Genomic DNA, 24,205 nt, shown 5'->3' with positions numbered 1-24,205 from the left:
GATGCATTCTACAGTCAATAACCTGTCAGCAGTATTTTTGAGCTTTGTACCTAATAAATGTTCAGTCAGGGAGATATCAAAAGATGCAGGTGTAGGTGGAATTGTACTCCAGCAGATGTCAATACATTCATGAATAAAGAAAGAGGGAATATGAAAGAACTGTTATTGCATTTTGTAATTATGTAATATCAACGAGAAAAGTTGGAAAAAGTAATGATTCTGTGCAGCTAGATACAAGATGCTCAATTCTAGCTTTTTAAAAAATAAAGACCTCCTATTTCCCAAGGTGCTGGGAATTCATTTCAGTTAGAATTGAAGATGCGTAACCATATCTATATATAATGTCCTGTGAGACTCAAAAGCATAGAACTACATTAGAAAGGTAAATAAGCTGTTTTGTCTGACAAAATACAGCAAATCTGAATTTGAGATTTTGTGTTTAATCAAAATATTTTAAATTCACTCAATGGTATTGCATGATTTAATTTGTGATATTTAGTGCAAACTAACTTGTATATGCATGGCTCTTCCAAAAGACAATGTAGTATAATCAAGGCTGAGATGTTGGGACAATTAATATTCTTCATGTTCAAATATGTTGATAAAAGTAATAAATTATCTAGATCCCTAATTACTGGGAGAAAAAGGTGCATGAACAATTCAAGTTACATTGACTGTTATAATTTAGTGACTTACAACTGATTAACCTATATTTTATTGAAAAAGACATGAATTGTACATTATTCAACACAATCCAGTATATAAATCAGATTTAGAATTAAAAGGAAAATGCTGAAGTATGTTGATCAGTGTTGTAGTAAAAAGTATCCACTCTGGAGTCTGAGAGCCTCTAGTAAGCAAAGATTTTATTCAAGCAAATGCTGGGTTCTCCCAGGGTATCTCTCAGATACAAAGACTGTGTAACATATTTATGTCGTTTAGTTATCATATTTCCATATATAGCTTAGTACAAGCTTCAGTTATACACCTAATGAATTAATTTGTTCAGGCTGCAGATGTTCTGTTATCTCACTGGGAGACTGAGTCCCTTAGCTCTAATACCTCCCAGTCTGTGCTCTTATCATCCTAATATTTGTTTACCTATCTGGTGACAGTAATTAAGTTTCATGGCTTGTGATTTTTAGTTGGGTCCCACAGTGCTGGCTATCTTGTCTACTGTGTAGGCTTTATTTCCCATTATTCCTAGAAAGAGCTCTCGCAACTACATTTGTCTATTCTAAAGCGATTAATGCACGTCTTAATATTAATTTTAACATAAGATCATTTCAGTTACCCACTTCAGGCAGCACCCATGGAGGAAGGAACAGAGTTTATGCTTCAGGTTAGAACAGATTAGGTTTAGAAAAGTTGTTGCAGACAGCTGATCATAATTCGATAATAGGATCCTGTATTAACAAAGGTTCCTCCAATCGAGATTATTTTGGGAAATTTGTGCAGCATAATTTTATAATTCTAAAACAAAATTCACAATTGAATTTTGGAGATACAAAATACATTTTGCATTTAATGAATTCTTGTATGAAAATTGGTAGTTGGGAGAGTTCCTCCCATCTCATAGAGAAGTATGAAACTTATTAGTAACACTTTTTATGGTTCTTTGTATGTTGTTCAGTAATGTTGAGGCTTACTCCAAAGGTTTTGCTAATCAAGTTAAAATAGACACATTTTGTATTTGGTTTTCAGGATGGAACCGGATCTCTGAAACGTAGTGGCTCCTTCAGCAAACTTCGTGCCTCTATCAGACGCAGTAGTGAAAAACTAGTCAGAAAGCTGAAAGGTGGAAGTCCACGTGATAATGAGCCAAAGAATTCTGGGTAATTATTCATTTTGAATATGTAGTGATTCTGATTTTGACTTTGGCATAAAGCTGTGAATATTGTAGAGGTTATTATGAAAATGTAATTAGGATACATGTACATGAAATGTGACAGTCACAGGAAAAAGGAAGATTTGCATTTATATAGCTTCTTTCACATCCTAAATGTCCCAAAACAGCTTGCAGCCAACAAAGTACTTTTTGAAGTGCAGTTACTATTCTATAAGAAATAACTTGTTAATGGGCAGTTAGCCATGAGTATTGTGTACAATTCTGGTTGCCACACTGCCGGAAGGATGTTGATGCATTGAAAAGGGTACAGATGAGATTTACCAGGATGTTGCCTGGTTTGGAGGATATAGACTATGAAGAAAGGTTGAACAAACTTGGATTGTTTCCATTGGAGGATGAGAGGGGACCTGATAGAAGTTTGTAAGATTATGACAGGCTTGGATAGAGTGGATAGTCAGAGTCTTTTTCCTAGGGTCGAAGGGTCAATTACTCGGGGGCATAGGTTGAAAGTGAGAGGGGGCAAGTTTTTCTCTCACAGGATGGAGAATGCCTGGAACACGCTGCCAGAAGAGGTGGTGGACGCAGATTCTATAACAGTGTTCAGGAGGCATCTGGATAATTACATGAATAGGCAGGGAATAGAGGAATATGGACCACAGAGGCAAGAAAATATTAGATTAGAGAGACATCTGTGTTGGCACAGACGTGGTGGGCTGAAGGGCCAGTTGTAGTGCTGTACTGTTCTTTGTATAAAATGAGCTTTGCTACTGAGACAGCCAGTTTTAGCAAAACTTGCGAAATGGGCAGAAGATATTAATAAAATATTGTAGGAAAAGAAGCACAACGTAGTTTTGCCTTCCATAATTTGTAATTGTGATTCCTTTTCCTCCCTGGTCTATCCAGATGAAATAATTTACTCTTGTCCAGTCTCCATTATTTTATCAGCCCCAGTCAAATCACTTGGAGCCTGTGCTTTTCTAACTTGAACAGTACCAAATTCTTTAAGCCCATCTAAATCCAGGTACTGGTGTGAGCCTTTAGAGTCATTGTGAAGGTGGCAGGACAGGTTCAGAGAATGGTTAATAAAGCATGTAGTATCCCAGGTTTTATTAAAGGATATAGGCTACAAGAGCAAGGAAGTTGTATGTTGAACTTGTTTAAGATGCTGGTTTTGCCTTAACTGGAGCATTGCATCCAGTTGTGGATACCATACTTTAGAAACAATATGAATGCATTAGTGTGTGTGCAGAAAAGATTCACGAGAATGGCTCCAAGAATAAGGAACTTCAGATATGAAAATGTATTGGAGAAGTTAACACTGTTTTCTATGGAGAGAAGAAGGCTGCGAGGAATTTTGATGCAGGTATTCAAAATTAAAGTAATTGGCAAAAAAAGCAAAAGTGATATAACAAAAAACTTTTTTTCATGCAGCATGTGGTTAAGGTATGGAATGCACTGCCCGAGTGTGTGGTGGAGGCAGTTTCAATCCCCTACCCAATAACAGGCCACCTGCCCCAAGTCTCCCTCATAGCTGACCATCTTATAGCCCCACCAATTGTGGACCATCTCCTCTCAGCCTTTCTGTCTACCATCCAGGGCAACAGTATTTCGTCACATTCTTGACTTGGTGGAGGGAGGGAGGGAGAGCGGTGGTGGAGGAGGGAGACCCCTTGATCAATGGGTGTAAAGGCGTTCATGCCCAGTGGCTAGGGGGAGCCCATGATCAAGAAGTGGAGAAGGAGGCGTGCAATGGGGAGGAGACAGTTCAAGATGCCCAAGCCATCTATCAATGGCCAGCCATGGTGGAGGTAGTTTTGGGTAGAAAGTCCATTTAAGTCTGGCATGTACACAATATAAATTTTCTCGAGTTTTTCTGTAGTAATTGGGTGGGAGATCCCCTTGTATGTTTATAGAATGAAGTGAAGTGGCTGGAGACTGGAGCATAAACACTAAAACAGACCCACAAGACCAAATGGTCTCTATTTTAGAATTCTGTATAGTTCAATGTCATCTTTTCCAACCAGAGCACTGTCGCCAATTCTTGAATATGGGGGTAGAATGTGTGAAAGACAGGAGAGGAAAATAATTGAATTTGCATGTCTATTATTAATTTCAGTTTTTAAAAATATTTGATCAATTTGTTCATGGCATGATAACAAAGTACAAAGCATCTGAGGTACAAGGTAACTGCCAAAAGTCATGTCCTTGAAGACATGAAGAAATGTTAACTTGTCTCGTAAAAGCAGTCAATTAAAGCATATCAAATCAAACGTGATGCAATTGTTTGAGGTACAGTAATGTTCTTTTGAGCAAAATCATCAATTTTTGCTTTATTAATTTCTTAGAGGAGACTGCAAGAATTCAATAACACAGATATAACTGTGAAGTTCACCAAATGTGTTTTTTTGGTTCCTATTTATGTTAAATAACTTTTACTCTAAATATGTCTTCAGTTTCAAACAATTAATCTGGTATTATAATTTCATAGCAAACCTTTTTCTAAATCTTAACTTCTCAAAGCAATTCATAATTGGGCAGTTTTGTTAAACCTTTGCTACATTGCCAAGGGCGCAAGTTAAAGGCCTGTGATAATCAAAGTGCTTCCTTCAAACTTTTTTTCCTCCCTCTCTCCTGAAAGTGGTGATTAATGTGTGTGGTCTAGATCACGGATATTTGGCAGCCCTTTGGAAACTTATTCTAGCAGTCTGATATTCATGTGTGATTTTAGGGAGTGAGTATCAACAGATTATTGAATAAAATACCTCAAGACTGCATAACATTCATATATGCAGACCTTACAGAAAAAATAACTGCAAAGTGATCAAGAGTAAGATTCCTGACTTTTGTACCCTTGTCTCCCCAGTATTGAAGAAAATTTTTTATTGCTAAGCAAATTTTGACACAACAGCATCATATTTTAAATTTATTTGTCAAGTGCATTGATGTGTGTAATGAAATATAGAATCATGGAATCCCTATAATGCAGAAGGAGGCCATTGCGTCTGCACCAACCATAATCCCACCCAAGCCCTATTCCCGTAACCCCACATATTTACCCTTCTAATCCCCTAACACTAGGGTCAATTTAGCATGGCCAATCAACAGGCCATGGTAACCTAAATGTGCGCCAAAAAGAATAAAATCTGAGATTAGAACTTTGAACTATTTTCAATTATTGAACAGTTTACTTCCATTTTGTTACTGTCAAAACCTAAATGTGCTTTATTAGTAAAGAGCAATAATGAGTTCCGGAGGTTAAAATGTGACTTTATGTTCAGGCTTGTGTATTTTTAATTCAATACATCTATATTTCAATGATTTTGAAAGGTTTGTGCTCCCTCAAAGAAAAGACGGGTAGTTTCCTATTTAAATAATGCATACTGGTACGCTACTCATTAACAGGAATTATTTGCTCACCGGTAAGTTATTAATGGGGTATTTGATTTATTTCACTAAATTGAGGTGGAAAATGAATGCAGGCTTGACTGCTACATTCTTCTATTGTTTGGCATCTTTATAACCAGGCAATAAAATATCTCAAAAGTAAAGCTTTTAATTACAGTCTTACCTGTGTTTTAGTTTTGTATATTTTTGTGTTTTCAGTTTTTGCCTCTTTTCCCTGAGTTGAGATATTTTGCCATTTTCTGTAGAGTTTAATTACTTTTATAAATTAGATCGCTTTTTTTATAGTTTAGATCAGTATTTACACAGGCATTCCTCCAACAATACTTCATTCTGTCGTAGAATAACCTCAGCTATCCATATACCTTATGAGGCATTCAGAAAAGAGCCTTAGTGAAGTGGGCACAACTAGATGGATACACACTACTGAACTGAACAATGCTGCATTTAGCCTGACTGCCTTCTTCCCTAACTTTAAGATTAACCCATACTGGACCCAGAAAAATAATCTGGTATCTTCACCTCTATTTTAGTAGCAGTTTAGTTTGTCACAATGTTTTGCTGTTTATGGTCTATGTTTCTGTTAAAAAGAAACTTGTATTATTTTTATGAGGATAACTTGATATTCATTTGGTAAATTAGCATACTTAATACACTAAACTATTAGTTGAACTTCTGTTCATTATGGAATTAGTAAGAGAATGTATTGACAACATTTAATTAAACTTTGCTTATGTATGCATGTTTTAGCTGAAAAATATTCAAAAACTAGCTAATAAAAACCAAAACAGTGTCTGTTTATATCACTGATATCCACTGTATCCTAAAATATCTTCATTGTGAATGAAGTGAACCATTTGAAAGCAATGTAGTGACACAGCAAGAGCAGAATTATATATACTACAGTGCAAATGCAGCATTAGACATTAATTGTCAGAAGATCTGTTTTGTGTGACCAGACTGAATTAGTGAATATATAATTGTTGCCCTTGCATTGTGTAATTTATTTTCTTAATTCATTCCTCCACCTCTCATGGTGGTACAAGGTTGAATATTGCTGAAAAGAGGGATATGCTATTGAAAACGTCATCATCTTGCACTCATCAGAATAGATTTGCAAGAATACCAAATATAAAGAGAACAACAATTTGTACCACATGAAAAGAGGGTGCTGATTGGTGGCAGGAATTTTTTTAGCAATACTCTTTTCCCTGCCCCTTTATGCTTTTTTTCTCACTTAGTAATTGTTTTTATGGTGGGGCTGCTGTTCATGAACTTATGAATATGTTTTATTCAAAAGGTAGCAGTTTGCTTAAATGTGTCACATAGGAGTACTGACAAATCTCAATCATTATTTTTCAACTCAATTTATAGCAATTAAAATAACTACAATTTCTATTGTTATCCCAGTTGATCTCCAGTTTGGAAATCTGGTTTCTTTTCACTCTATCCAATAAATATTTTGTTAAATACAGAACTGAGATGCACAGGTTTACTGTATGCACTAATTGGCATTTCACAAAATTATGACGGTCAAACCATGATTCCTCTTCTGCATAGAATGCTCACTGAGGATAGCAGTTGCATAAAATGCTAAACTAGTTTAATTTTCCTCTTCAATGTTCATACACTACTTACAAGCCTGCCTCTTTCACTTTCTGGCAACCGGTTTCCTCCCACACTCCAAAGATGCGAGGGTTAGGTTAATTTAGCCATGCGAAATTGACCCTAGTGTCAGGGGATTAGGAGGGTAAATATGTGGGTTTATGGGGATAGGGCCTGGGTGGGATTGTGGTCGGTGCAGACTCGATGGGCCGAATGGCCTCCTTCTGCACTGTAGGGATTCTAAGAACTAATGACCAGAATTAGATTAGGTGGGTGAAATTGGAGTGCTCAGTTTCTTTCCTGTGATTGGGTAACCTCCTCACTAGTTTCAATAATCTTAACTCCAAAGAATTAAGATACTTGGGCTGAGAAAACTCATCCCTTAAGACTGTAATTGTTGAAACGCTATGAGAAAACCGGACAATTTCAAATATCTTGTCTTAGGAAGATATACAGCCCTATCCCAATTTCCTCCTCTGCTTATGATATGACTCATGCTGGGTAAAATTACAAAGACTTGGATAACTCTCCACTTTTTTTTTTCCCAGATCATTGTTTTTAATGACAGTGATATCAGTTGGTTCTTCGGCTGTCGATGAGCTTTGCAGCCATGCTTGTCTTTATAATGCATACACTTGATGTTACTGCACAGCAATCAGTGGCACAAATGGCTAATTTCCTCACTTCTCCCAACCCTAGAGTTGAGTTAAATTAAATCAACAAGGACCAGGAATCGAAGTTGAGACCCTTTTGGTCGTTGTGAACAAAAGGAACCCATTTACAATCAATTAGAAATCATAATTTAATACATCCATTAAGTGAAATTATGTAGAATGTTCACTCCTAATTAACTTTTGCATGAATTGAAACATTTATCCCAATGTTTAAATGTTATTGTTGTAGCTTCTGTTTAAACTAAACTGCTTCCCACATTCATTAGTTATGAAGCCCATTAAATCCTGATTGTGTAAGAAATACGAACATCCTGGCAACATTTCATCATTAAGCCAGTGGGGTGAACAGGATCAGTTTTATGCAATTTCTGCCCACCCTGCAGTGCTCAGTGTTTTTTTTAAAAGCAGTATTGCTGGGTAACTAAAATTACATTGATTAAGAAAGCACATTCAAAAAGACAGATAGGAAACGACTGTTGTTTGATCAAATCTGTTGCATTCACTCGTATTACAGCTAAACAATATGAGCCTTCCATATTCCCCACACGGCAGCAGCATGTAATCTCCTAGGAGAGGCAAATTTTTTAAAAAAAACAAAGGACAAGGCCAGGTTGAGGTGAAAAGAATTCAGAGAAATTCTTCTCCTGGTTGAAGGCAATCTTAAATAATTTCCAGGAGAAAGGTATGATCTCGGGTATATTATTCAACATCAACCGACTTTTTGTATCCGTGATGTCAGCTGCATCCAGCTTCTTTTGGAACACTTGCAGAAATACGCATACACTGTACATGTAACAACCTGTTCCAAAAGTCACTAACCCTTTGGAAAAGAAAAACTTATTGATGTTCAACCTCATAACCTATCGTAGCAAATTCAAAAATTCTGGACACTGCCTACTCTCCATTTTAAATATTTAAGTCTCCTGAAGGCAGATTGAATATTTCCTGGCTGATTGCTGAAATCTGTTTTTCAATGGACTATTTGCTACTGATGTTCACAATTTAAATGAAATACCAGCTGAGGGATTACTGCTCCTTAAAAGCAAAAACCTAAACCAACTTGGCTATGGATAGTCAAGGAAACCTAGAAACAAATCATTCTTGATGTGGGAAGTTTCAAGTGGATTTACAGTGTCAATATAGAAGAATTTGGTTTAAAATACTGAAATAGCTGACATTTTTTCTTAAAGTTGGAATTTGACTTCTAAGTACAAGGTATTGAAAATAACCTTTTGAAACAGCCATTGTTTCATTTTTAAAGTATATCTATAAAAACTACATGACTATATGTAGATTAACATATTCGGTTTATGAATTAAAATCCTTAACTGCAACAAAAAATACTTCACAGCCCGAGTTCATATTAGTGTTCAGCTCTCATTGAAAGCATTGTTAGCAATTTTTGTATATTCTAGGATTTATTTTAAACAAGATTGAAGCCCAGTGTAGCCCGCCAATCAAACTGGCTTGTCTCAGTTGGGTGAGTTTTTTGAAGTTCAGTTTGACCGGAAGATGTGTCAAAGTAGATCGAAGTTGTTTCATTGGGATGCACAAAAGAAAATAAATAATTGTTTTGTTTGAAGCGCCTTTCCAATCTAGATCATGGGATGTTAATGATCTATGGCTTTGACTCTATTGCTGTCTCAGGGAAAACTTGAAATACTTTGAAACGAGAAACTGTTGCCAAGGTATGTGTAAAGGTCTGAAAAAGGCCCAGCATAAAATCTTTTGATAAACGATGCTAAATAAAGAGAGATCTGAGTTCAATTGTAAAATTCTGAATAGTAGTATGATGCACTTGTGATTGGTGCTAAGGAAGTCTGTTAAGCTCTATATGCATTGGGGATAAACAGAACTGGACTAGCTGGAACTTTGGATGTTAGTTTGCTAGAGCAAGTTTGGATAATGGTTTTCGATATTTCAATCTTTCTAACACTTTTTTTTTAGCTTACCTTTTCCTCACTTAACTTTTGTGAGAAGAGCAAACAAAGAAAAACAATGACTAAGTTAACCTACCAAATTCAGATCAGCATAATGCTCTCTAGAGAAAATGTTATTCCTGTGCATTCAGCAGTTTTAGGAAAAACATTCTGGTCAGAAAGCATAGTCAATGCTTTTGACAAAATTTAGAAATTGCTGCATAGGTTCATCCCAGATTACATTCTGTTTTCAGTAAGAATCTTAATGTTTGTCACATATCACTGACCCAAAGAAACTGTTCCACTTTGAAAATTCAAGTAAAAATTGGTCTTATCATACATACATGAGTATGAAAATACATGATTTAAACCCAAATTATTTTGGCATCGTTCACGAGTGATTTAGAACATAAGAACATAAGAAATAGGAGCAGGAGTAGGCCATCTAGCCCCTCGAGCCTGCCCCGCCATTCAATAAGATCATAGCTGATCTGAAGTGGATCAGTTCCACTTACCCGCCTGATCCCTATAACCCCTAATTCCCTTACCGATCAGGAATCCATCTATCCGTGATTTAAACATATTCAATGAGGTAGCCTCCACCACATCAGTGGGCAGAGAATTCCAGAGATTCACCACCCTCTGAGAGAAGAAGTTCCTCCTCAACTCTGTCCTAAACTGACCCCCCTTTATTTTGAGGCTGTGCCCTCTAGTTCTAGCTTCCTTTCTAAGTGGAAAGAATCTCTCCACCTTTACCCTATCCAGCCCCTTCATTATCTTATAGGTCTCTATAAGATCCCCCCTCAGCCTTCTAAATTCCAACGAGTATAAACCCAATCTGCTCAGTCTCTCCTCATAATCAACACCCCTCATCTCTGGTATCAACCTGGTGAACCTTCTCTGCACTCCCTCCAAGGCCAATATATCCTTCCGCAAATAAGGGGACCAATACTGCACACACTATTCCAGCTGCGGCCTCACCAATGCCCTGTACAGATGCAGCAAGACATCTCTGCTTTTATATTCTATCCCCCTTGCGATATAGGCCAACATCCCATTTGCCTTCTTGATCACCTGTTGCACCTGCAGACTGGGTTTTTGCGTCTCATGCACAAGGACCCCCAGGTCCCTTTGCACAGTGGCATGTTGTAATTTCTTTCCATTTAGATAATCCAATTTGCTAATAATCCAATTTTTTCCTTCATGTGTGAAGCATAATGTATTTGTGACTTCAAAATCTACTGTGAAACGTGTTTCATGTGTTAGGTGAGGATAGAATAAGTACTGTGCTTTAAAATCTGTTGTGCTTTGACACTGAGCTTTAGTTTGCAGTAATTCTGATTACTTTACCCTTGCATGTCACTGACATTGTTGCAGCATGAAGCGTGCCAACTCTTTGAATGTACTTAACACAAGTGGCAAGGCTACTGAAGATCCTTTTCAAGTAAGCCCTATGCATTTTTACCAGTCAGTATCAGTGGCAGTGTCTGAGCTGAAGAATCCTGTCAACAGACATATTGCGCATTTCTGTCATTTACTAAAATCATTTTTATTGATCCCAACTAGTTGCAGCCACATAGCATGAGAAAACATCTGTTTCTTTCTATCTTTTTCACAATCCTATTGCCCTGATTTTTTTCTCTGCCAGAATAAGTTCTGTGTTTTAAAATGGCTGCGTGTATTACAATTACTGCTGGCTTCAGATAAGACACTGCTACTTCTATCTAAATATCCCCCCTCCTACTTTTTGTTTCTTAACGCTGTTACATTTGTAAGGAATGCTGTAATCAGTACAAAGTTTAAGATACACTGGTTTATTTATTGACTTATTCCTATTATGGTAACCAAATTCAGACATTTAATTACCTCAAACTTTCGCATCTCTAACACAATATTGGAGAAGAGCTTGAATGCTTTCAACACATCTATCTTGACTTCAGCATTCTGTGCTATGTAACGTTTATTGAAACTAACAATTCATAAAATAACTGCAATAAATGCTTTATATATAGATTTACATTTTACTAATTGCTAAATGACCTGTGAGATAATTTAAGAAGTAATGCTTTTTACTAACTAGAATGTTTTGTCTTTTCCTTATCCATAGAAAATTTGGAGGTACATACTGATCTTTTTAAACCTTTGTGTATTAGTATGTATATTCATGTACTAATCTGGGCATCAACTTCTCCAAAATAATTTCTAACAGTCTACTAATTTTTCTTCCTGCTTTAAAGGGTGCATCTTCCCAGTATTGATGCAAAAACATGCAGAATCTACTCTCAACAAAAATGTGGCATTTTCCCATGTTTATTGAAAAAGATTGGTTAATTGTTTCTTGTTGTGTCTGCTTAAGTGAAACCCCAATTAAATTCCAGCTACATATAATTAAACACAATTGATAAACAATTAACAAATACAGTAATTAATTTTAGCCAGAACACACTGCTCAATTCATAATATCTATTCTGTAGGATTATAAACGATATCCCCAGAGATTTGTAGAGGCCTCAGTTTAATACAACATTTATAAATGGTTTGGATGAAGGATTAGGGAGCCTTGTATTGAAACTTATGTCACCAAGCTATCTAGCACATTAAAAAAGGCAAACATATTGATAGTTGATGTAAGTGAGCAAAACTGGCAGATGGAGCTTGATGTGAGGAAGTGTTTGAACTCAAGGAAAGGTGAGATTGTAAGAAGCTAGGAACTGTGGAACAGCAGGAAGATTTGCAGGTGTAAATACAGAAACTGCTAAAAGCCAGTGGACAGAAAGTTCTACATTTTAAAATATGCATTTAATTCTGGGAACCACATCCGAGGGGAAAAATATTGGACTTGGAAGAGATGCAGCACTGATTTACCAGAAAGGTGCCAGGGTAATATGGGTGAAATTATGAGGGCTGCTTGTATTCCCTTACTTATGGATTAAGGGAAGATCTAATTGATGTGTTAAAATAATTAAAGATATCAATAATGCTCGTTGAGAATCCAGAACAGGGTCACATAACTATGGCCTGTATTTTGGAGTCAGTGGCACAGCAATGGCACTCGCTGCTGATTTCAGAGAAAGCTGCCTACAAAAATCTAGCAATTTTTGTGGCACAAATCTCCCCTTTTCCTGGCGTCAGTTTCAGACAGGTGTTGTCAAGATCATCTCCAGGTGCCAAGAAAAAATAATGCCATTAAACAGGGTAAACATTCACTCACACTGTAGTATTCTCACAGACAGCAAACCAGTAAGTGAAATGTGCCGATTATCTTTCATTTTTAATTACATTTTACAGAGAGTGAAATAAATGATTGGGTCATACAGATGAGATTAAGGTGGAAGCTGAAATATCATCAAACCTTTAAAATTATTTAAAAAATATAAGCATCATTATCATAATGAAAAAACTTGATATTCCACGAATATAGAATTGGCTTTCCGGGAAGGTAGAGAGGGTTTCAACTGTATTTATGAACTTAATATTAAAAGCTGAGTTCCACTTCAATCAATAAAGTACAATTTTTTCAAGGATTCTTACAGCAAAACTAATTGTGTAAAAGGCCAGGCTTTTGTCAGTTCAGTGTTTCAAAGTGATTGTCATCAGGGGTGGGTTGAAGAGAGAGGTTGATTTCAACAGCTCACCTTATGAAAAAGTGTGGAATTACAAACAACTTCTGTATTTCTACGTTTAACTATGCATATGCAAACTCCATAAGTTGCCATCAGTTACAGAGCAATGGTGGCAAATGATAATCTTTTCTCCATCACTGCGTCCACAGGCCATTAAAATTAGTGTAAGACAGTTGAGGGGTGATGTCAGGAAACACTTTTGCACACGAAGGCTAATGGAAAATTAGAACTTTACACAACAAGCTGGGGCATGGTCAATCAAAAATGTTAGAACTGCAACTGACAGGTTTTTGTTAGGTAAGGGTATGTTAAGGGTTCGTATACTTGGGTTAAGATGCAGTTCAGCCATGATCTAATTGAATGGCAAAGCAGGCTACAAGGTCTGAATGGTCATCTACTGTTCCTATGTTTCTATTAAAAATCCATTTAAATCAGAGTACAATGTTTTACACTACCACCACTACAGGGACTTTTTAAAAAAGAAATAAAGTTAATAGCGGTATTCAAAGATGTAAAGTTAAATAGGTAAAAGCTCTTTTCACTGGTTGGTGAATTTAACATCTTGTGCGAACGATGGGATCTCTGAATGTAGTACTTCCAGGCTCTTGATTGTGTTCAAGTCATTGCAATGGGGCTTCAAACCACAACCTACTAACTCGGGAATGCTACCACTGAGCCAAGGAAGACACATCAGCTGATACTCACAGACCATGAATTCATCAAAAACCTCAACTAGACCAGTCACGTGAATACTGTGGCTACAGGAACAGGTAAGAGGCTGGGTATTCAGCAGTGAGTAACTCATCTTGAGTTAATGTCTTTCCACCATCTACAAGGCACAAGTCAAGTAGTGTGATTGAATACTCTCCACTAGCCTGGGTGAAAGTAGCACTCATCCAGGACAAATGTTGGTACCCAGTCCACCACCTTCAACATTCACTCCTTCCACCACTGGCACGTCCTGACTGTAGTATGTATCACCAATAAGATGCAATGCAGCAACTCAGAGGCTTCTTTGACAGCACCTCTCACACTCGTGATCTCTACTGTTTAGAAGGACAAGGACTGCAGTGACATGGGAACAACAAGTATCTTGCTGTCACACACCATCTTGACTTCGAATTGTATTGTTGCTGGATCGAAATCCTGGAACTCTTGCCTAGCAGCATAGTGGATGTTGCCATACCTTATAGTTGACGCAGGTGGTTCAGCACCACCTTCAAAGATAGTTAGGGGTGGGCAATGAATGTGGGCCTTATCAGTAAGGTCCATGTTTCCACATCCCATGTACGAATAATAAAAAGGGAGTGGGCAGGAGTTCGCATAGGCAGGTTATTAAAACGTGGAATACCTTTTCAAAATTTCTAATAAAAGCAGAATTCTTAATTACTTTTATAAGGGAGGTGAATAAACATTTGAGAAATACTGTTTATATTTTAATTTATTCATTCACAGGATGTGGGCATCTCTGGCTAGGCCAGCATTTATTGCTCATCCCTAATTACCCTTGAGAAGACAGTGGTGAGCAGTCTCGAACCACTGTAGACTGATGTAGGTACAACCACAGTGCTGTTAGGAAGGGAGTTCCAAGATTTTGACCCAGTGAAACTGAAGGTAGGGCGATAGTTTCAAGTCAGGATATTGTGTGGCTTGGAGGGGAGCTTGCAGGTGATGGTGTTCTCATGCATCTGCTACCCTTGTCCTTCAAGGTGGTGAAGGTGCTATCGAAGGAGCCTTGGGGAATTAAGTGTTTGGGATGGAGACTAGGGTGGGATTTAGTGGATTGTGCGAAGAAGTATAAAATTCTTTGATTCTGTGGATGGCAACCGGGCTGAGACTTGTTTTATTTTCTATGTAGTCGAGCTCAGGAAAACTATTGTTCCCAGTTGTTCCCACAGCTGAGATCAGCTGTACCATGTTTTATTAACTAGTAATTCATGTGCCACATTGTGTAAAAGTTATTTCTAAAATGCTGAACTTGCATTGAAAAGTTTTATCAAAATGACAGAGCTGTAGCAGAAAATAGCGGGTGAGGTAAAGATCTGTACTTCAGACTCTGGTAAGTTGCTATATTTGGACATGGGGCTTTGTCTAAATCATATCATTTATCTACAGAATCCAAGATAATTTTTGCTATCTTTAATTTGTTAAAAATGCTTTGCTTTGGTTATTAGGGAAATTGAGTTTTTAATAGTAATGGAATGCTTATTTTAAATGTATTTTTTTCAGATTAAGGTAAAAAGATCCAGTTATAAGAAAGATCATTCAATTCCAAGCCTAATTGTTCTGAAAGAACGGTGCACAATTCAGAATTTCAGATTTGTGACTCTTTGATTCTTTGAATATTAGCATAGCTGGCAAAGTCAGCTAATATTGTCAACCCCTAGTTGACCTGAAAAAGTGGCTGTGAGCCGCCTTAAAAATTCTCTTACACAACTGACTGGCTTGTTAAGACATTGAATCAACCGCATTGGTATATGATTGAAGTCATGTATAGGCCAAGATAAGAATGATAGGCAAGATCTTTTTTAGGGAAGGAAACCTATCAGTTGATTTTGTGTTGATACTGCCTTTTTTATTTCCATATTTATAAACTCAGTTCAAATTCTCAAATTGCAGTGATAGAATTTGAACTCCTTTTGGATTATTTGTCCAAGCCTATGGACTATTAGTTTGGTAATGTAACAGCTACACTCCTGTAACATTGTCAAAATATCTGAAAATACACTACGTTTCAGCACTCTTAAATGTGTGATTCAAATATGGTGTTCGGATTGCTCAAGTATAAACAATATACAGTTTTTTTATGTTTAAAAAAAAAAGTAGAAATGATTTGAGAAGAAAAGTTCTGCAGTGTAATTGTGCCAAGGAATAGACTAATATTTCAAAAGTTGTCTTCTAAAATTGAAATCATTAGAAATAATATTTTGTAGTATTTTCTCTTGTCCAATTTTTGTTAAGTAAAACATCATTAGATTTTGCTGTCATTAATGGTGATGACGAGGAATGGAAAGGCTATTGAATGTGGTTGTATAAGGAAACTGAATTAATATGAACAGTTGAGAAAATTCAGATACCACATGCTCTGGACGATATCTCTTCACCTGAAAGCTCAGAAATCATGGACATTTACTATGCAAGTAAAATCATGAACATTTTTAAATAACTTCTGGTCACTCTATTATGGAAAGGATATTATTAAACTAGAAAGAGTGCAGAAGAGATTTACTAGGATGCTACCGGGACTTGATGATTTGAGTTATAAGGAGAGGCTGGATAGACTGGGACTTTTTTTCTCTGGAGCGTAAGAGGCTGAGGGGTGATCTTATAGAAGCCTATAAAATAATTAAGGGGCATAGATCAGCTAGATAGTCAATATCTTTTCCCAAAGGTAGGGGAGTCTAATACTAGAGGGCATAGGTTTAAGATGAGAGGGGAAAGATACAAAAGGATCCAAAGGGGCAATTTTTTCACAGAGGGTGGTGAGTATCTGGAACAAGCTGCTAGAGGTAGTAGTAGAGGCGGGTACAATTTTGTCTTTTAAAAAAGCGTTTAGATAGTTACATGGGTAAGATGGGTATAGAGGGATATGGGCCAAATGCGGGCAATTGGAACTAGCTTAGTGGTTTAAAAAAAGGTGGCATGGACAAGTTGGGCCAAAGGGCCTGTTTCCATGCTATAAACCGCTGACTCTATAACTTTTTAAGAATACTGTTAATGTGCTTCCAGTAAATTTAATGCACCATTAAATTCCCACAAATACAAATGGTGGACATTTTGGTCTGCTATGTGCTTGATTTGTGTTTTTTCACATTATTAATGATTAGTATTTTACTGATAATTAAACCTTTTCTTTAGGCATTAATATGCAGTAAGGTATGAATCTATTTGAGAAATATGAAACAACAAAACAAGCTTGTTACTTTATTCTCATGTAATTTCAAAAAGTTGCATTAGGATCAATAGTTTTTTGTTTTGGCAGGTAACTTAAGGCTTCAGTGTTGGGACAACAAAACAGGATTGAAATTATCCATCACTGGGACAATATAGTTAGATTGGAACAGTTGAAGTATGGTTCAGATAGTTAGCTTCTTCAAGCCAGATTTTTACTCCATTTCTCCCCACTTGCCCTATTCTAGATGCAATCAGCATATGCTTTTTAAAAAGTAAAGATATAAGAAATTGTTGGTTAATGTGGTCGCAATTTTTTTGCGACATTTGATTTGCTGTGTAAGATATTCCACAGATCACTAAGCAATTAGTATTGTTGGGTTACACTAGGTGCTTAGATAACATTGTGTAATTATTGGTATCCCGATGATGAAGTATTTAATTGTGTATTTTTTTATTTTACAGCTTTAATCGTGAACATTTGTTTGATCTTTGTTTATTAGTTTTACAACAATGGTTGCAATTAGTATATTTTGCATTACAGCCTTTTCAAAGATTGAAAATAGGGGAATTAATTGTGTGCAGTTATGATTGAAATTCTAACTCGTTACTTAATTTTATATTGTTAAAACGGGCAAAAAAACACAAGCATATTGTAGGAAAACCCTTACAAATGCTTTTAAGATTGGTTTCATGTCACACAACAATGTTCTTTCATAACATCAGTGATGCACCATCAATTCGAGGACTCCAGCAAGTGAGTGAGCGAGTATGGTCATCGATTACAGTCAGACCATTAATCGGTACACGCAGCTGGACGCGTATCCCCTTCCGCGCATATCTGACATGGTCAATCAGATTGCGCAATACCAAGTGTTCTCCACTATTGACCTTAAATTGGCTTACCACCAGCTCCCCGTCCGCCCAGAGGACCGCAAGTATACTGCTTTCGAGGCGGATGGCCGCCTCTATAACCTCCTTAGGGTCCCCTTCGGGGTCACCAACGGGGTCTCGGTTTTATACTCAATGGTGCATCAATTTTAATTGTAAAGAACTGGAACACACCCTTGTAGTCAGCCTGGCCCAGACTGAGGCAGAGGGGAGAAACCGTTACCTTTATACCTCGATCAGGTGGAAAGGGAGGAATCTCGGGTCAGGCGCAGCAGGGGTGTGTCCAGGCGTATAACATGTAGTTACAGTGGGTCACCACATTCAGCTTGTTAAGTATTTGAAAATAATGAATTTAATCTTTAATAAACAAAATAAGACTACAATAAACCGGTTTTAATGTTATACAAAAACTTACTTGTGGATTATTCCTTTTTGCCAACTGCAGGAACGAAATAATTGTCTGACAGAATCCAGAAATCTGAGTGTCAGCCATAATGACCTGACGCACTGTGGATCAAAAACTAGAATAAACTAGACCCTCCATGTGGAAGAAGCAAGAGATCATCATTGCTACAATTTCTTAGCACTTCTTTTCAGAATTGAGGTCTTGGAATATTACCCTGTACAAATGACTTTCAGTAAGCTTCCAATATTGTATCAGAACACACTGTCTCTTCCTATATTGTGAATTCTTTATATTTCATTGATACAATATGTGAATTAACTACAATGCCATTAGCATCAAGGAAAATTTGCTTTAAAGAACAAAATAAAAATTGCCACAGCTGAGCTGGTTTTAGATATGTGGGTAGAAACTACTTTGAGAGATATTTTGGATTGAGTTGATTGTAGAGCTAAGTTTATCTTTGCTTATTATTTTAAAATAGGGTCTTATGTAAACCACTTATTAGCAATGTTCAATAAAGGCCACTTTACCTTTTGGCATCTCATGTGGCTTACATATGCCAGATGTCCAAATATTTGTCATTACATAATTGAGTAGCCCATATATCAGATATTGTATTAGTGAGGTTAACTGATCATAAACTATTATCCAAAAGAGAATTATTTGAGGTACTTGTATGACCTCACCATTCTCCGATAATACATGGTTGACTATACTATGAACTTGCACTATCTAATCCCTAGAATCAAATAGAAACAATGCTGCTAGTGTGTGTGGAGGTCACGTTTATTACAAAATTGCTTTTTATAATACCTCAATCAGTTGTCCGACATATGAACGTTACAAAACCAATAATTGAATGACAATGCATACCAAACTTAGTATTGTGGTTAGTAAATAAGATTCAGATTGAGAATTGCAGAACAGTTGTGCTTGAATGCTACGTGGACAAAGAAAATAAGTAGCATATAATTGAATAAAACTGGACCGTATATAGTTCTTAGTTAAAATGGCATGCTATTAAAAGAACAAAACATGATACATATTTGAAATTACTGATGTATGTACAGGCATGTAAATTCAGTGGTGGTCAGCGAGACTGCAGGAAATGATAACACAAACACATTTTTAAATTTGCAAGGGTCTTTATCAATAACTTCATCCATCATGGCCTCATTATCTTGCACTTCTGTACATACTTAGCCTGTCTTGTGTAATCATTTTGTGTTCTATTTGGGCAGTACCTGGAGTACTACTAGTCCACTTACAAAGTGGTTTTATAGTGTGTTTTGTCCGTTTTTACTTTTATATTTGTGTATTAACAGAAAATGTATTTGCACATATTAAAAATGTTATTAAAATGTAGGATTGCAATTTAAGATTTAAATCATGAGTTTTAAAAGAAATAGCCACAGTAGTCAATAGATATGTAGATTCTCAATGCCGTTAAAAGGTTTACATGTGGTTCTACAAGCACTTGTGAATTTTTTTATATAACAGACTACAACAACTGTTAAAAGGTGTCACAAGTTGAATTCTGACTACATTAGTTACTAGATTCTGTGCAATATAGCAGAGAAATGTAGAATAGATGTTGGTTAAGGTTACTAAAATTAAAACCAGTTGTAGCTACATACGTATATTAAAAGCTGCAGATTTACACATTTATTTATCGCAGCCTCTATCCAGAAATTAAATTAGTACCACCTTAAGTTAATATAGTAAAATTGAATTTAACATGACTATTGTAATCTTAATAAAAGACCAGTTTGGGGACAGTGGTTTCTGCAGGTAGTGATTTTTTTTTGTGTCAGGAGAGATTGTTTAATAAGCTTAGTTGATGAGTTTGGATCCAGTTAACAGATGTTGTGTATTGCACTTTCACTAGGAATAGTCTGTGTAGCCATGACATTGCATGTGATATTTAACTTGCCTGGAAAAGTTCAAAGTGCTACCGGTAAGCAAGTATGTAGTTCAGATATGAATATACTGTATTATTGTCATGATTTTTCTTAGGACTGAAGAGTTATGCATTGGTATGTTGGGTATATTTGACCTATTTTACAATATTTAATGTTCAAAACATAAGAAATTTACATTTTTTTGTGAAATAACTAAGAAATAAAAGTAATTTAAAAAAACTTCATAACTGTATGCATAACCTTGCTGAGAGCAAAATGTCAGAAGATGGCAAGTCATTTTATTTTAATATTCAGTTACGCTATATATTATAACCTGGCTATTCTACTGGGTGCACCTGTAATTTTCCACATTCTACTTTTATCTGTATTCAGCCTTCAGACTTTAGTATGCCATCTATTTGAACCATATTCTATCACTTTTTTTTTCCAATTTCCCTTGCATCCAATTCAGTTTCTGAAAAATGTTAGCTGCATTTTTTTGCACCTTTGTTGGAACAATGGTAATTTATTTTTAATTTGACCTACAAAAGTTATTTCCTCCTTTAAGCATATTCTATTTGCCACAATTTTTTATGCTGAAGACTAACAGTTCACTAACTATTACTTTATCTTCATTACTTGCAACAACAGAAGCCTGTTTAAGCAATCCTATGTGCATTGTCTACTTTTTATACAGATCTGAGCTGTTGGCACTTCTGATATATGAAAAGTGATATACATGCAAATTTCCAGATGGTTTGTGTATTAATTTGGGTATCAGTGTCCTATTTAGAGAAATAAGATAATAGTGTGAACAGAACAGCATAATAAAAACATAATTGCAACCTGTGAGCTGAGTTTATATTAAAACATTTCCATAAGTGATAACTAATCAAAATGTAAAAATGGCAGATGCCAGAGATTTCTTGGGTTTAAAAATTTGTATTTCCATTTCAAGGCCAATGCCAAAGTCAAATTGAACTAGAAACAACAGCTTGGAGGAATAACACCTGTTTATATATTTTTTTAAATCACTGAAAAAACACTCAGGGCTATAAAGGACTTCAGGAAGATGCAGGTTAGTAAAATGAAAAGACATGTTTAATATTATCGGGTTAGAGTACAAGGGGAACATGACCCCAGAATATATTTTTATAAAACTTATATATAGATATCATGGATATTTCTAAAATATTAAAAACTGGACACAGATCTTTTAGCATAGCGAAATCTATGGTTGTCTGTTACCTGGTATTAGAAAAACGTGCACCTCATTATCCCTGAAGATCCTTGGGGGTGGGAATCGAGTTTTATATACTAAATTCAAAGAGCTATTTAAAGGCAATTTGCATTTCATAACCCAGGATGACCAACCAGAGTCTACTCATCTGCTGGGACAAATGGTTGAGACATTTACCAATCTCAGGGACACAGACATGGGCTACACACAATTTCTCAAAGACATTGTGACGAAGTGAGAATCATGCCATATGGACCTAAAGTTTATTTATTAGTTACAAGTAAGACTTGCATTAATGCAATGAAGTTACTGTGAAATTCCCCTGGTTGCCACACTCCTGGTGCCTGTTCAGCACATCTTTCAGACTGTGGGAGGAAACCGGAGCACCCGGAGGAAACCCGTGCAGACACAGGGCAAACGTGCAAACTCCACACACACTGACCCAAGCCTCTGGCTGTGGAACCAATAATACTGCCTTGTGGAATTGAAAACTCAGTCTGCTGTTTACCATCCTACAAGCAGCCTCACAGAAAAGGAGCTTTGGCCCAGGTTTGGACACCTGGCCCATTTATACTGCTTTACAAGATTGATTCATTTCTGCTTGTCTCTAATCATGTGAAGTCAGTGTCAGAGTGAATTATACAGCATCGGTTTTCAGTCTGCTGACCACCTCACATTTGAATGTGTGCAAATAAACTAACCCTCCGAGTTCACCACATCTAGAGTTTGATGCAGGGTTATGAATAGAAATTGGGCTAACTGGTTGGTAAATGTGTCAGCACATATAGGGGGAAGCAAATCAAGGATACATTTCTGGTTATAAATGTGTGGTGAGAGGAGAAATTAATGCTGTTTAAATTAATCCCTGCTGCTGGTGGTAACAAAAAGTGAGGATATATTTTAAGACAAATGACTGGAAGCAGGCACTTAAAAGGAAATCACTGATGGATGAATGACAAATGTAGAGTTTAAATGCATAATTTTCTGAAAGTGAACTATGAAAAGGGAAGTAACATTTTAATTTGCTCTTACTCTTCACATTAAAAGAGCCTTGATGAACTTATACAAAACATAGGTTGGGCCACAGATAGGGAACTTGATGCAGTAATATGAAACCTATATTACAACGAACACTACGTAGAATAGCACAGCAGAGATGGAAGTTGTTCAGTCCACCAATTCTCTTGAAGAGCTGTCCAGTTAATCACACTCCCATTCTTTCTCCATCCCTGCAATTCTTTCTCCTCTCCAAGTATTTATCCAATTCAATTTTGAAGGCTACTATTGAATCTGTATCTACCACTCTGTATTAGGTATGCATTCCAGATCCTAACCACCCATTATATAACAGTTTTTCTTTGTCATCTCTGGTCCTTTTGCAAATCACCTTGAATCTGTGCCTTTCTTTACTAACCCTTTAGAGATTGGAACAGTTTTTAAAAAATGTTAATCAAATAACAACAGTCTCAGAGTGCAATATATGCAGGGAACCCAATTACAAGGATGTTGTGGTTCATCCCTTACTGTCTTGGCTTCTATTGGTCAGTTGCTCTCACCTCTAACTTGGAAGATTGTACACTTGGAGTGATGCCAGAGACCAGAATTATTTCCACAAACAGAAGTACAAGAAAAAAGTTCATATTTGTGAAGCATTAGGAACTAACTTATGAGAATTGTACATCCAGGGTATAACATTTACTGCTGCACTGCAGTCACATGCCAACAGTCAACCAGCCACAGGGAGAACTGCAAGCAATACATCCTAAAACTCCAGCATTTTAGTCTAAAAGCATGAATATTTTGAATTTGTAGGAACCAGAAGACAACCTGGTGGCAGCAGGGAAAATGCAAACATTTTAAATGGATTTAATGTTGAATTAGATTGGCACCAATTAAGGTTGATTATCAGAGTGAGAAAAACGGAATTATGTGGAAATGAAATTGCTGACACTGCTCCACCCGTGATGAATTGGGAAACTGATGATGTAGAGGCATTTAAAAAGTTCAAACAAATGTACAGCTGATATTCAACAGCTTTTTAAAGAGCACCAGTGAAGAGGAAAGGGTCTGCTGTGTCCTTTTATAGGCAGGAAAGAAAGGTTAGAATATTTAATAGCTGGGAGATGAATGAGGATGACCAGTCCAATTCCAAAACAATTAATTCAGCACACATTTCCAGCCAAAGTTAAATCACTAGAAGAACCAATATGAATTTCAAAACCTGAGGCGTGAACCTGTTGACAATTGCTTATGGTTTAACGATGTACTTCAAGGTGTTAGGGTACTGGATCGAAATCCAAGACATATGAAGCCAGACACCAATAATTTTTATATTTCGGCATAAATATGAGGATAAGATGTTTTGCTCCAGGAGGAATTCCACTGACAAATTGGGGATCTTTTATAGTAAAACAAATTTTATTTAACGCAGTTTAAATAACTTTAAATATAACTAACAAATTAATCAGCTTAACTATTAACAATTGAACAATTTAAAAATGAAAGGGAACAATTTTAGTTTCTAACTTGTTTCAGTTCCAAATAAGCAACATTTTTCTTACAGACTTAAATGACACTTTAAATGCAGTTAGCAACCATAAATATATTTGCTATAATTAGTGTCAACAGTCTTAAATCTTTCAGAGAGAAAATGAGTTTCAGAGCAGCTTGCAGAAGTCTGTCTTCAAACAATTACCAGCCAGGACTGCAACTCTAAACTGAAAAACCTCCTCTCTCTGCTACGGACCCAGCTCTGCCCATTAACCACATTATTTAAATATAAATATTTAATTTTATTTCAATAA

General features: G+C 36.4%; 2 protein-coding genes across 8 annotated transcripts in view; one reads left to right on the top strand and one right to left on the bottom strand.

Annotated features, from left to right (window-relative positions):
* Window positions 1-21,010, top strand: part of klc1a (kinesin light chain 1a) — an 85,950-nt gene extending 64,940 nt beyond the window's left edge. For 2 of the 5 annotated variants that reach the window (XM_078234006.1, XM_078234004.1), the window contains exons 14-15: window positions 1,705-1,835; window positions 18,300-21,010. In XM_078234006.1, the coding sequence (XP_078090132.1) occupies window positions 1,705-1,835; window positions 18,300-18,318 (150 nt within the window). In that variant the 3' untranslated portion in view covers window positions 18,319-21,010. Of the gene's footprint in view, window positions 1-1,704; window positions 1,836-5,593; window positions 6,727-10,826; window positions 10,894-18,299 lie in introns of those variants that run through there. The other 3 variants (XM_078234005.1, XM_078234003.1, XM_078234007.1) reach the window with 2 other exon arrangements.
* Window positions 1-24,205, bottom strand: part of xrcc3 (X-ray repair complementing defective repair in Chinese hamster cells 3) — an 84,400-nt gene that overhangs the window by 44,037 nt on the left and 16,158 nt on the right. The window lies entirely within an intron of this gene.

Source organism: Mustelus asterias, chromosome 18, assembly GCF_964213995.1.
Source record: "Mustelus asterias chromosome 18, sMusAst1.hap1.1, whole genome shotgun sequence".
In the NCBI taxonomy this organism is placed as follows: Eukaryota; Metazoa; Chordata; class Chondrichthyes; order Carcharhiniformes; family Triakidae; genus Mustelus; species Mustelus asterias.
The sequence above is the reverse complement of the archived record's forward strand: the minus strand, read 5'-3'. Positions and strand labels throughout refer to the sequence as shown.